Source organism: Colletes gigas, unplaced genomic scaffold, assembly GCF_013123115.1.
Source record: "Colletes gigas isolate AHSC1104 unplaced genomic scaffold, ASM1312311v1 Colletes_gigas_Sc00010, whole genome shotgun sequence".
NCBI classification, from domain to species: Eukaryota; Metazoa; Arthropoda; class Insecta; order Hymenoptera; family Colletidae; genus Colletes; species Colletes gigas.
The window spans coordinates 2,435,299-2,448,446 of NW_025106639.1; the positions used below are offsets into that span (position 1 = coordinate 2,435,299).

Genomic DNA, 13,148 nt, shown 5'->3' on the forward strand with positions numbered 1-13,148 from the left:
AGTCAGACCAGGGGAAGGTCCTTACCCCTTAACGCTCAAATTTCTCGGGTTAACCAAGAAAGATCAATTTTCTTTATCGAATTTGTGTCTAAGCTATATGGAAATGCGGCTTTTGTTGTATTTAACGTATGGTTTGAAGGAAAACAAATATTGTCATCCCTTGAAACGTTGGATTAAACAAATATCGTTCTTCAAAGCAGTCAGATTCGGGCATGATCGTTAAGGGGTTAAATTCATATCGTCCTTACAGAACGAATTAACTCTTTGCCCTATAATTACGAGTCTGAGTCACAAGTTCTCTATACCGAGTCTCATACGTTAAAATCATCACAAATCTGTTCTCTTCTGTGGCCATTCTCTTACAAACTTTAAACAAAATTAAACAGCTTACATTTGAAAAATTATATGGAATTAAATGGTAAGTCAAAGGGTTTAAGAACGCGAATAACTGCACAAAGCGTGCATCGTGCGATAAAAACCAAACGTAAACGGTGTTTTTCCTCTGCTTTTTGTCCCCGTTCCCGGGCAATAAATTTGCATCATCGCCGCGGCACGCGTGCACGTAATTTTATTTGCGCTGTTGCGTAAAGTTGTAAATTCTGTTTGCTCGGGCGTCGCTCGCAGATATTTATCGTTTCCTCGTTCCGAGACCGATTATACCTTTACGGTTCTCCAACGACGGATCCTTTTTATCTCCGGATTCGATTGGACCCGGGGATCCGCGTCTCGAGAACGAAGCCTGCCCCCTGTTTCCCTCGGAACCTCGCTTTATCGTCCCCCCCCTCTCTCACTCGTGTGTACACTTATTTCATGCTCGGTGGAACATCGAGACTTGGAAGGAAACCAGCTTTCTTATTCGATAAGAGGCAAAGAAAGTCTTCCGAAATCCCCATGGGCGAGACGGGTCCCCGCGGAATATAATTTAGATCAGGAATTACGGGAACACGCAATTCGGGGAAAGTATATTTAGTATTTTAGTCGCTTTGAATTCGAGCACGTCGATACCGTTACGATTTTTTATTTATATTCTCAGGGTGCAACGAAGAAAGTAAAAATAAGATCTCTCTGCTACCCTGTAAATAAATATGTGCAGAAAGGGGTACCACGATTTATCGAGCATTTCCAGAGAGATCTGCGTGGAATTTTCGAATTATTACAGTTTCCAGGTAACGAGCAGCAAATATTAGCCTCTTTTCTCTTTTCCCCGGGTCTCCTTTGCCGCGGGAATGTAAAATATTCCCTGTGTCGTCGACGGTGGGCCGCACCACGCGTCGCCGCGGCCCCGAAGTACAATACAGGAAGTGCTCCGGTACCGTGGCGCATCCCCGGGCTTACAAAAGGCGCGTGCAACCGGTGCAGTTGCTCGAGAGATGCCCCACCGGCGCGTTTCTCCCGCTAATGAATTCCTCTTTATGCCGGCGAGTAATTGGTACCTCGCATTATTCTCAATCAGCGAGACTGTCCCCGTCCCGCTCGCGAGGACCTGGGGAGGGGGAGAATCGCGGGAATCAACGTTGGCCTGTGGGAGAGAAACGGGAGACGAAGGATCCGCGGGAAACAAAGGCGACGAGGAACAGGGACACCGGGCAAAACGGGGGAGGCCCCGAAGACCGCGGGAAAACGCGCGAGGGAGAAAATACGGGATGACGAGCGAAGGAAAAGTATTGGGTCGACGCGTTGCCCGCGGTTTTTCTTCTTTCTGAACGCCAGTCGCGACTTTCCATTGTAGCGGGTGATTCCGGGAAACTAAGACAACCCGCCATTGTCCTCCGCGACGATACTTCGAACCAAAGGGTTGGATCTTTCCCTTCACCGATCACAGATTGTCTACTCGTCGCGAACTCAAACGTCAAAAAATTGCAGGCTTTTGTATTCAATGTTGTAAACATTTTTGTTTGCGAAGAGATTTTCAGAGAATTGTTTTGAATTCATAATTTTGGAGTATATAAATTTATCGAAATTGTAAGATGATTTGTTTCCTTGGTGGATGATGATAATTAACAGTAGAACTACCAAAGCAGTCAAAATGGCCCATTCGTAATTTCCAATAAAACTTCTAAAAGTTCACAGTAATTTTCTACAAGAGAATGAATAAACACTTATTTTCATTGCATTATTATTTCTTTGGCACAAATAAATACTATAACTGTCGATAGTTCATTAAAAAAGAATTTTACCCAGCTGTTTATTTATTCCAAAAATTGAGCACTGAAAAATCGTGAATATAATAGTAGAGCATCCCCCAATATAATCGAGTTCTATTGCTGGCGCGATGGATTGATCGAACAACAATAAGGAATGGTACGAACTGGCCGGAAGTCGCGCGAAGGCAGGTTGGGGAGGAAAGGGGATGAAAATTGAAAGAGAACGCGGAAAAACCGCAACGAAAAGTGCATCGGGCGAGGAGGCTTTGCTGATTTACGAGGAGCAGTTGCTAGGAGGGCATTAATATTCGTGACGGAATATTAAACCGCGAGCGTCAATGGGCAGAGCTTCAAAGGGATTTTCCGGCCGCGCGGAGACGGGGCGGGACGAGAGAGATGGATCGACGTTCCCGCAAGATTATGAGATTCTCGTTAAGTGTCACGTGTAAAGAGTTCCTTCGTACGCGACCCCCGTCGACGGGGACGACGTCGTTTATAAAATACCAGCGCATAAAGAGACGCGAGGATTTATCGAATGGTACCGGGGTTTGTGGAAATTCGATTTAAAGTCGGCCAGCCTCTGTTCGCGCCGGGGAATATTTATACGATCTTTCGATTACTTTCCGTGCAGCGAAAAACTTTCTCTTCTAACTCATCTTTCAAAGTTCGTTGTGAACAAAATTATTTCGCATGGTCTTTTCTCTCTTGGGACTTATGAGAGTTTCCGGATACTTTGGTGAAATTAATACACTCATAATCCTATACTGTGCTTTGACAAGACCTGTTCTAGAATGTGACAGCATAATTTGGTCTCCTTGTTACAAAATATATATGGACAGTATTGGGAGAGTTCAATGCAAATTTCTTCTTGTTGCTAGGTATAGTGGGTGTCCCATGCCTCTTGAATTACATAATTATAATAGAAGAAAAATCACAGATATTATGTTTGTAAGTAACGTTGTACGTCGGTAAGACTTTAGATTGCAATTGAGTATTGCATCTTTTCTTTAAATGGAAATGCATATTTTTTATTGCACAGATACATTTCCCTGTTCATTATACGTAAAAGTACTCCTCAATTGACTACCCCATATCTCGTCGTCTAAAGCAGAGCCTGCTAGGAAGCCATACTGATGGGACCTACGTCCTCACATATAAAACAGTTCTATAAAAGTAAATATAATTCGTCGAATTAACGCTGATTCGACACCACTAACATGAAATGCATGAGGCCATCGTGGTCAACGAATGTCTACTCTTAACAAGACAAAAATAGAGGCTGTAACGTCGTTGGAAAGCAATCCCTGTCGCTCCTGTCGTTTACCTGATTAGATCACGAGGTCGAGGAGGAGAAAAAACTTTTCGCTAAATATCAATTTAACGCTGGATACCAATTCCAGCGCGAAACGTCAGGCGGCGGGGAGCAGCGCACCGGCATGAATCGAGTAAGGACATTAATGAGATAAGGGTGGAGGGTGGTTTCCGTAATACTGAGGAGCATTTTTATAACGAGGATCACCGCCGCGGAATCATCCCGCGGGAATAGACGGAGGACAGAGCCGGGTAGAGCCCGTGGAAGGAAGCACCGCGACTCGGCGTCTCCGTCGTCGTCCTGCGGCCGGGGGCGGAGACTTAATTATCTAATTAATTAACCTCAATCAGAACGATGAGTAATTTCTCGGTTCGCTGGCGCCTTTGCCGAGCGACCGAGACTTTCTTGTCGCGCCGACTGCGCGGCCCCGAATCACGGATGAGTTCACGGCAAATCGATTATGTTCCCGATGCTATTGCCCGCCTCTGTTTAGGCGTACGACGCTCCAGGATCGACGATCCTCCGGCGTTATCCTGTTTTCGCTGCCCGACCAATTTGCTCCTGCACGGGACCCGCCCACGCCCTTTATATTCGCCTGTCGCACCGATCGTGCGATAAACCGCTCGTGAAACGATCAGACGACGCGAGTTTGTTTTAACCGATCGGCTGGAAATTGCGTTCCGCAAAGGAGACGCGCTCAGAAATGCGGAGATTCCAAGGAGTTCTCCGAGCAAGGTGGAAATTAATCCCTCGTGCGCTGTTTCGAGCCTAGAGGCGATGTACTGTGCGCGGCTCGAAAGATGGCGAGTCGCGTCTTTTGAAGTCGAAGCTATAGCGGTTGTCAAAAATTGAATTGGTCGTCTGCAAAAAAATACTAGGCTACATACACTCTAAATCTAATAATTCAGAAGTTATTACGATTCAAAATATGAAGCATTGTAATTTATCCATGGAAGATGCAAGATAAATTAGATGCAGTTGCCTACTACAGTCATCTATTCTTTACAACAAAATACTAGGCTACATACAAATAAGCTACATGAAAGAGACGTTCAGAAGCCCATATAAGGATTAATTTTAGGAAAAGAAATGAAATGTATCGATATATGTTTGTACAAAAAATATGCAAAATAAAAAATATATTTTTAAGGACCTCCAGCGATAAAGCAAACTTCTATTTAGGTTTCACTCTTTCACCTATTTTAACATCCATAGTCTAGTTATTAAGCTTCAAAATATCATTGTAATTTATCCACGGGGGATCCAAGGTGAACAAAACACCTAAATCTACCCATATGCCTATTTACCTTCCTCCCGAATAACTCTATTAATTACCATCGACGATGCATGGCTCAACCGCGCGACAAACTAACCACCAATCAGCGCGAATCGGCGGTCGACACCGCTACCCCCGCATCACGAATCATTTATCCCTATCCGCCAACCCTCGCCCCTTCTAAATAATAATACCGCGCACCCCGACGGATCCGGGAGCTCTCGAATTCCGAGGCGACAAGGTCCTTCGTCGTAGCTCGAACCCACCCTCCGGGAGCCCGCTTTATCAGTGTAACTGACGTTTTTGACGCGTCAAGTGGAAGCTGCCCGTTCGATATCTGCTACTGTTTTACATAAACAACAACGGGGACGGTTTTGTATCGGCACGAGGGTCCCCGGAAATCGCGGAAGGGTGACACGGGCGGAGATTCCTCTAAGTGATCTCGAGTGTTTTCGCAGAGGAGCCGCCCCGGTGTTTGCGCGCGGAATTCATCCCCGCTGACGATCGTTCGCGACGCTTTTTAAGCTTGGTTTAACCCTGGCCCCGGGGCCCATTTCGTAGCAGGCCGCCGTATTTAGTTAGTCAACCCCCGAAACCCGTTAGGCGCGATGGGAAACTACAAGTGGCGTCCAAAACCACCCCTTACCGCCCTGTCGACGCACGAGTCACGCAACCGCGGCCTTTCATGTGCTAATTCCTGTTTATTTAATCGAATGCTGACGCCGATCGGCACCGCGAAAGGGCGAACGATCGCCGGGGGATTAATTTCTAATATGCTTTATCGTCGCACGAACTATTCGGCGCTCCATTTAGCCAATGGGGATGCCCCTGAGCACGGGGATTTTTTCCTAATTGTAAGATGGACAGTCAAGTTTATTTGTTTGGAGACCTTTAAATCAAAAGATCTCTTTGTAATTATATTCTTTATTTTTGGGAGTTGAATCTATACAATAAAGCAAGTAAAATTGCCTTCCATATTTTTGTTTTCGAAGCGATTTGTCATCTGTTAATCGAATAAAATTTCGATCGTTACAGTCTGTTATAAATGTTTTATGTGGCGTGTTTTTATGTTTATTTGATTCTTTGTATTTATACGAGTACCGTTGCAATCAATTGTGAAACGTTATTCATTACGACGTTGTTTAGACTGTTTCATGAAACCGTGATTGTTGCACGAAACGATTGTGTAATTCAATTATTCGTATTTTACGGTCGGAAGTTTTTAACAAAATCGTTGGACCGTAAACAACGGTCTCGCGTTTCGACTCGAAATTTTGTTCCCGGAATTTTTGAAGCGCGGCTTTTGTTACCCGCGTTGGATCGCTGACGCGTTTGTTTCGTAGAAATTTTGACCTTTTTTTTGGGAATTCAGCTGGGGGAAACATTTATAGAGGCGAAACTGCACATTGCTTTTCAAACATCTTTCTATCTTTAATTCAATTTTATTGTATCAAACAAAATTGCCCTTTTTAGAGAAAACAATATATTTCAATTTTGATACTGTTTTGTAGACAAGTGATTTTTGCGGAAGTTCAGAAAGATACAATGTCTAGACCCAACCCTAATTATAATTTTCGCCCCAGGTTACACGTAAGCAACGCTCAAGTAATATATACAAATAATAATGACGTTGAATCGTTAAAAGTTTAATTTACTTTAAGGATGCTCCGAACCTCTATGTAGCAGAAATTGCATTAAATGTAGGTTTCATTATTACAAAAGCACTCCTAATTCCGGGGTAAGTAAGGGTAGTTGTTCAATTATAATAATTAGATTTAACTGTTCCTGAGCACCAGAATTCAGTTTCGTTGATCCGCCTTTCATTTACCCTCTCAGAAATTTAATTACGTTCGCGCGAGAAAATTTATCGGAGTCCCATGTAAGTTTATTAATCCCACTGTAACAATACCCTTACAATTACTACTTGCAATTATCGAAGAAAACAGGAATTGTTTAATTTTTTATAAATTCACTTCGACATAATTTAAACAATTATACATATATTAACACGTTGAGAATTTGTGAATTTTAAGAAGGTTACAAGAATAAGTACCGAAACAAATTTTAGCTTACAATGGACTAAAATTGAAATTTTACTTTTGCAGAATATTATACCGTTTCGATCTGGCGGTGAACGCGTTAAAGGAAATAATTTTAATTTAACAATTCGAGCATATCCTCCCCGAGTATTTGACCCGGCCCAGGAGGGTGGAAAATCGAAAACAGATAACGACGAAACGATAGGAAACTATGCAATGGCGACAGAAACGGGAATTGATTCCACCGAAATCGTATATTCATAAATGTGTATCTTCAATTCCAGATCATATAATTTCGATTCTTCGTTCGCGCGATCGGAAATCGGAAATCGGGAATCGTAAATCAACTACACATGCTCGTTATTAAACACCGTATTTGAATAAGTTCTCGTTTCGTGACGCGCATTAACGCGGCCCGTATTTCGCGTGCTTCTTTTATCGAAAATCGCGCGTAACGCGGAAACCCGTGGCCGGCAAAGTGTTATTAACGCGCGATATATCGCGGCCGTTCTTCCGACGATAATTTCGACGCCGCGGTTTCAGATCGAACCTCGTAAAATTATAAAGCCCGGACCCCGCTAAAAGCGTGGACGCCGCGGGGCCAATTAGCATCTCCGTAAATCACCGGCGAATTACTTTACGAGCTGGACGCGATGAAATCGCTTTCCGGACGTCTCGTCTCTCGTCGGCTCGTTTAACGTAGGATAATAATGATTCACGATGCACGCGTCGTCCGGGATTCTTTCAAGATTTTTCATTTTTTCTTTTTTTTCCCCCCCCCCCCACTCGCCACCTATCGCGACCGCGTTATCGGCGACATTATCAGTTCATATTGCAAAGATCGATCGATGACGCACCGATTGCAAAATTAAGTCCACCGGGATCGCGTGCATTATTAACAATATTGTAGGATTTAATAAAGAGAATCGTAGTTGGGATGAATGTACAAACGCAACCCTTTTGCACGTAAATTAACATTCAAGAAAACTGTAGCATGGCACAAATATTCAATACAAATCTCCTACGATATGCACACGTTGTGTGAATCTTGCAATTTCAAGAAATTTCGAGCTTCGAGCACGCGTTTGAGGTGGAAAGTTTGAAAAGATCGTTACCCGTTGTACTTTATAAACCTAATTGAATCCGATTCTTGATACCGACCGCGAAAATTCTAAAAAAAAGGAAAGAAAAATGAAAGGTAGCGTGACTCACCGGTGGTTCACGCTATCGCATAATATGAAGCCATTATGAACAGGTGAGTCACGCCATGTTGGACGCGTTACTTCATAGTGTCAAATAAATTTCATAATCTAATCTTTCGTTTTTAAGCTGCAACGGATGTGCACTTACACCAATTAACGATATTAACATTTATTAAAGGTATATTCATAATTCTACCGTCAAGTTTAATCGCTGAAATAGCAAAATGTGCAGCAAAATGGGGAACGTAAATTTCAACGCAGACATCTCGATGTTGCACTCTCGTGAATGCCTCTGAATATTTACGAAATTAAATGAGAACTCTTTTTCTAAATTACTAACCTTCGATGCACGAACGTTCAAGAATGTCGAGAAGATTTCATCGAAGTTGATAGAATTATTTCAACGCCATTGCACAGAATGTCCGAGATCCGACGACCAGAAAACTCGATTCCTCGCCAGTCAATTATTCAATTCCGGCCGAATTCGCGATGTTGCGCCGTCGACCGACAGATTCTCGCCTCTCGTTTGCGTCCCGCGATTCCGTGCATTTTTTAACGTCGATGTTTTCCTTCTCCTGTCCCGTCTTCCCTCGTCCCAGCGAAGATTAATGAATCGCCTTCGCGAAAATGTTCTGGCAAAGGCGGAGTTACTTTTCCAGGCTGAAGAGGTCCTATCCGTTCTTGAAGCTCATTGACATCTACGATCGTCAGGTAAATTCGTAACGATTCCAATCTCCGAAAAGCATAAACCATAACCTCAGACTCGTCGATCTTCGTTTTACAGTCGTTTATACGAGCGTACATGTTGGACAATGTCTACAATTGCGTGCTGTTGTACATTCTTTTCTACGTGGCTCTGTGGTTCGCCACTATCGTGAGTATCCTCGATTTTCGATAAACGCGAGTTTCTCGAAGTTCGAGGTATTTGAGTACTTGATTATGTTAGTTACATGACACAGTTTCTTCCTCGAGCTTCGAACGAACAATAGGCATATTCCATACGAAATTGTATTCAAAATGATAGGGTCAGTTGTCCTAATATGGAATATGTTCCTCATTTGGAACAATGTAATATTAAAAAATCGTGATTTTGCAATTCACTTGTTGCAACTAGCGTGCATGTATCAGAATTCCAAAGCAACACATGTTCTTAGAAGAATATTGAAGAAAATATCTTTGATCTTTCCCTTAATATTACACATAATAAAGCAAGTGCACCAATTTTGTGTTAGCTCGATTATTTCTTTGAATACGAATATAAATATAGTATTCTATATTACGAGCACTATGAGCCCAATATGGAAAATGAGGACCCCATTAAACAAAGTAAACATTTCTCAAACCGTTATTATATTTCCAATTTGACAGTTCAAAAGAGTTTTTATAAAAGTTCTGCAAGCAAGTGAAACATGTATATAAAAATAAGTATTCCATGGGCAACTGACCCTACGATCTACGCAAAGGGGTTTAAGTTTAATCGATCGCGGATTGCAGATACTTAGAAAAATGGACAAGTCCAACGAACAGATGCTGAAGGTTGTGGAAGAGTACAGAACGGTCGGTTTGTCATAGCAATTTCTCGTTCGATCGGTTATGTACAGATTGGTGATTGTTGCAGAGAATCGAGGACGTCGCGGCGCTGAAGGACAAGAAGGAAGAGTACGAGGCGGTGGTGGTCAGAGTGGTCAGTGCCCAATTAAAATTCTATAATAACAAGAACATTCATATATCCAAGTTCAAAAACACATTCCTCGGGTTAATAGAATATATCGTAACAGTGAGGAAATTCTTGCAGAAGGAGGGTCAGAAGGTGACGTCCGAGCAGCTCGAGGACGAAGTAACTTGACATTCACCGACTAAAAAGTTACACTCCCCCGTACGATGTAAAAAAAGAGAAATTTGAATTGTTCAGATGCGGAGATTGAGCACGGAACTGATCGTCGCGGCGGATAAGCTGGAGGAGCTGGAGAGGATCGTGGAAAAAGTAACGAACGACTGTTCCTCGTCGACGGTCGCCGATTATTATTAAATCGTAGTTGATTTTCAGTACAAGTCGTCCGGCGGTTCGTTCGAGAGTCCCGCGGGCGACGTCGCTGACCGGAAACCCGAGCTCGCGACGGACGTCGAAGGAAGAACGGCCACGGTCGAGGATCTCAAGGTAGGGTTTCCATTAAACGGGACCGGAGACACAGCGGAGCTTTTCCCCCAGCGTGACGCGCTGTAATTGTCACGTGAATCGCTCGAGCGGTTTACCTCTTACTACTCCTGTAACAATTCGGACGGAGCGCCGCGGCCGCAAAACCGAGCAGACGCAAACAGGGGACAGATTGGCGGGGAATTCTATTAGAATCCGCGACTAGGAGACGCGACATGTAAAGTTACTTCGGCGTCTGTTAACGAAATTGAGCAAAACCATGGGACACGGGGTTAGTTAAGACGCATTCAATGGGAACGGGCTTGATTACTGCCAGATACACCGGCCAAGGAACAATATTATTAGCGGGATTAGCTGGTATTATTGTCAGGATTATCCGTCCTCTAATCGCGTAATGTTCGCGTCAATTTCCATCGAGAGATCTTGGTAATGTCTAATTGGGTATAATTGGGACAAGAGTCCATGTTGTTTGGAAATCTGGGGGGAGTTGATCTCTTTCGAAAGTAATACTATTGAGAAATTAGATGCCAAAGTTTCATGACGTTGTTGTGAAAAATAAGGATTTGGGAGATGAAAATGTCAAAACAGAGGCACCAAATAATTTGTACAGCTATAAACATAAACCAGTACTTCTATTCTATTTGTATACATTTGAAACTACCGAAACATTATACCTAACCGTTTTTTTTTTTAATAAGCCTTTACAAAAAGGCTAAATCTGACTGCCTGGCCCCCTTAACGAGGGTTTCCTAGATGCACATTTTATTATTATAGATTTTGGAACCGTCCTTCCCGCCGCCTCTACCTCCGCCCAGAAAATACGGAATCTTTGTCGCTCGACCTCCTGGGCAACGTCGTCCGTCTCCCGCGGTTGCAACAGCTGCAACTCCGTCACCAAAGCTCGGATTCAAGCAATAACGCGTCGGTGGAGGCTTCCTCGGAATCCATGATTCCTCGACGTGAGTACTTCTCAAGTTACAGGGCTCTTCGACCCTTTGCACTCCATGAATATTTTTCCATACACGTGATTAGCAACTTCGAGATAGCTTTTGAAATCTCAAAGAGCTCCCTTTTCATTCTATTCATTATCATTATTAGTTTAATGTATGTGTAATTGTGGGGAATTTTAATTCTCAAAAAACTACATACAGAATGCACTTATTATGCAAATTTACTCGAATTTGGAAAATCAATCAAAAAGCCTCAGAAAATTCAGAAAAATCTAAGTGTTTCAAAAAACTACAGAGTCCACTTAATATGCAAAAATATAAGAAATAAATAAGAGAAGAGTTAAGAATTATTATATTTAGGGGTTGAAACAACCCTTCACGAAGCTCCCATTTCACCAATCCTATTAATAAATGTATGAATTTACATAAAGATTTGCAGTCTTGTTCTAATAAATTAAATTTGATCCACGTTGAGTTTATCTAGAATGCAAAGGGTTGCAAAAATACCATAACAGGTGTTTCAACGACGTGAAATGAGAAATTGAGTGAAATTGAATACATATACCTATCGACAGTTCGTGGCCCATCACGGAATGAATAATCGCAGTACGCGAGTTGTCCTAATTATTTACGGCCATTTCACCGTCTATGTATTCCTAGTATTTATTTTGTTAGTAGTTACTTTCACCGGTTTGAGGTATCGCCGATTCGAACGTCGATCGGTAGAAAGTTTACACGATATTACACGCCAGAGTACGTATATTATTCGCGGGCAGACTATTTCCATCTGTTCGCGTCGAACAAGACAATCGGGAACACGTTTACACCAGTACACGTCGTGATTAATGCATTTCCTAATTCGCATCCACGTTAATTTTAACGCAGATCCTAGATCTATAATATATGGAGTCTCTTTACACCGAGTTATTAAATTCTAATTTATACTCTACCATGTTCCCTACATAACTTTCCTATTCAATCAATATTCTAAACGAAGTTCCCAAGTTTATGCATCTACTTAATCGGTGTTTCTCGATGGAGGAAAGTTTCGAACCCCTACGGTATATTAATTTATTATTTATTTAATATATTCAGGAACCGTCCAAGAATTTGTGCATCGGTTCTTTATTCAATTTTTAACTGTGTTATTAAAATCTTTATTCGTTGGAAAGATTTTGGAAGAAATTTAAATGCATTTCTGTTTTGTGATTTAAGGTGGGAACAGAGTTGTCTGCAGCGGCGGCGATTATCAGGACAAGAGAAGAAGACGCGGAAAATTTCCCAATGGCGCGATCACCAGGAAGCTGTTCAAGGAACCGCTGAGGAACGTCACGCCCTTTACCAAATCCCTGTTGAACCTGGCGACGATTTTCTCGAAGGAATGATTTTAAACAACAGACTTTTACACGTACAACTCCTAATAAATTCAATTTCAAAAGCAACAGCGAAGCACGTGTTATTCTTTTCTCTATTTAATTACCCTCGCACGCGAGTTGAGAAACAAGCAGCCAATTCTACAATGTTGCAGGTTTTTACTTAATAGAAATCTGGAACAATCTCCCGCACATTTTAAATGAATTTCCATCTGAAAGCGCAGCTGTTACGCTCGAATTTTAAGCATTTCAGGCGATTTGAAAAACTATTTCATTCGTTCGTCTTTAGAGAACGAATTTCAATCCAATGGAATTTTAATACAAAGGAGTCTCGTGATTTTAGAGCGAGCAAAAATTATAATTAGAGGAGCTCGGATCTCTTTTTCGAAGCCAAATGATATCCAATTGCCAGACGCAACTCCCGGAAGTCGATGTTACAATGCTCGTTACAAACGCGCCGATTAATTTGCAAGTACACGGACGAGCGAACAGAGTATAGAAACACGAAATGGGGCCATATGTCAGACGCGCTAATTAATGACATCGACATCGTCACGTGCATGCAAATGCACTTTCCCAGAGATCCCGAAGCGCTTCTCGTTATCGCGCCTTTTTCGCAATGTAACGATACGCGTAACGCTTGTTTACTATGCTCGACGCTGCTGATTAAAGCAGACGTCGCTCCTGTGAACCGAAC

The 13,148-nt window shown here is 42.4% G+C and overlaps 1 protein-coding gene across 1 annotated transcript; it reads left to right on the forward strand.

Moving 5' to 3' along the window:
- The first annotated feature begins 9,479 nt into the window (after positions 1 to 9,479).
- On the forward strand, positions 9,480 to 12,463 carry LOC122397905. Its single transcript, XM_043397400.1, has 7 exons — positions 9,480 to 9,530; positions 9,592 to 9,657; positions 9,769 to 9,810; positions 9,886 to 9,957; positions 10,021 to 10,136; positions 10,903 to 11,087; positions 12,294 to 12,463. Exons 1-7 carry the CDS (start codon positions 9,480 to 9,482, stop codon positions 12,461 to 12,463), a joined length of 702 nt encoding a protein of 233 aa, XP_043253335.1.
- The last annotated feature ends 685 nt before the right edge of the window (positions 12,464 to 13,148 follow it).

Coding starts and splice junctions, on each gene's coding strand:
- LOC122397905 (XM_043397400.1), top strand. CDS start 9,480: ATGGACAAGTCCAACGAACAGATGCTGAAGGTTGTGGAAGAGTACAGA. Junction 9,958..10,020: donor TGGAGAGGATCGTGGAAAAA/GTAACGAACGAC, acceptor GTTGATTTTCAG/TACAAGTCGTCCGGCGGTTC. Junction 10,137..10,902: donor GTCGAGGATCTCAAGGTAGG/GTTTCCATTAAA, acceptor TTATTATTATAG/ATTTTGGAACCGTCCTTCCC.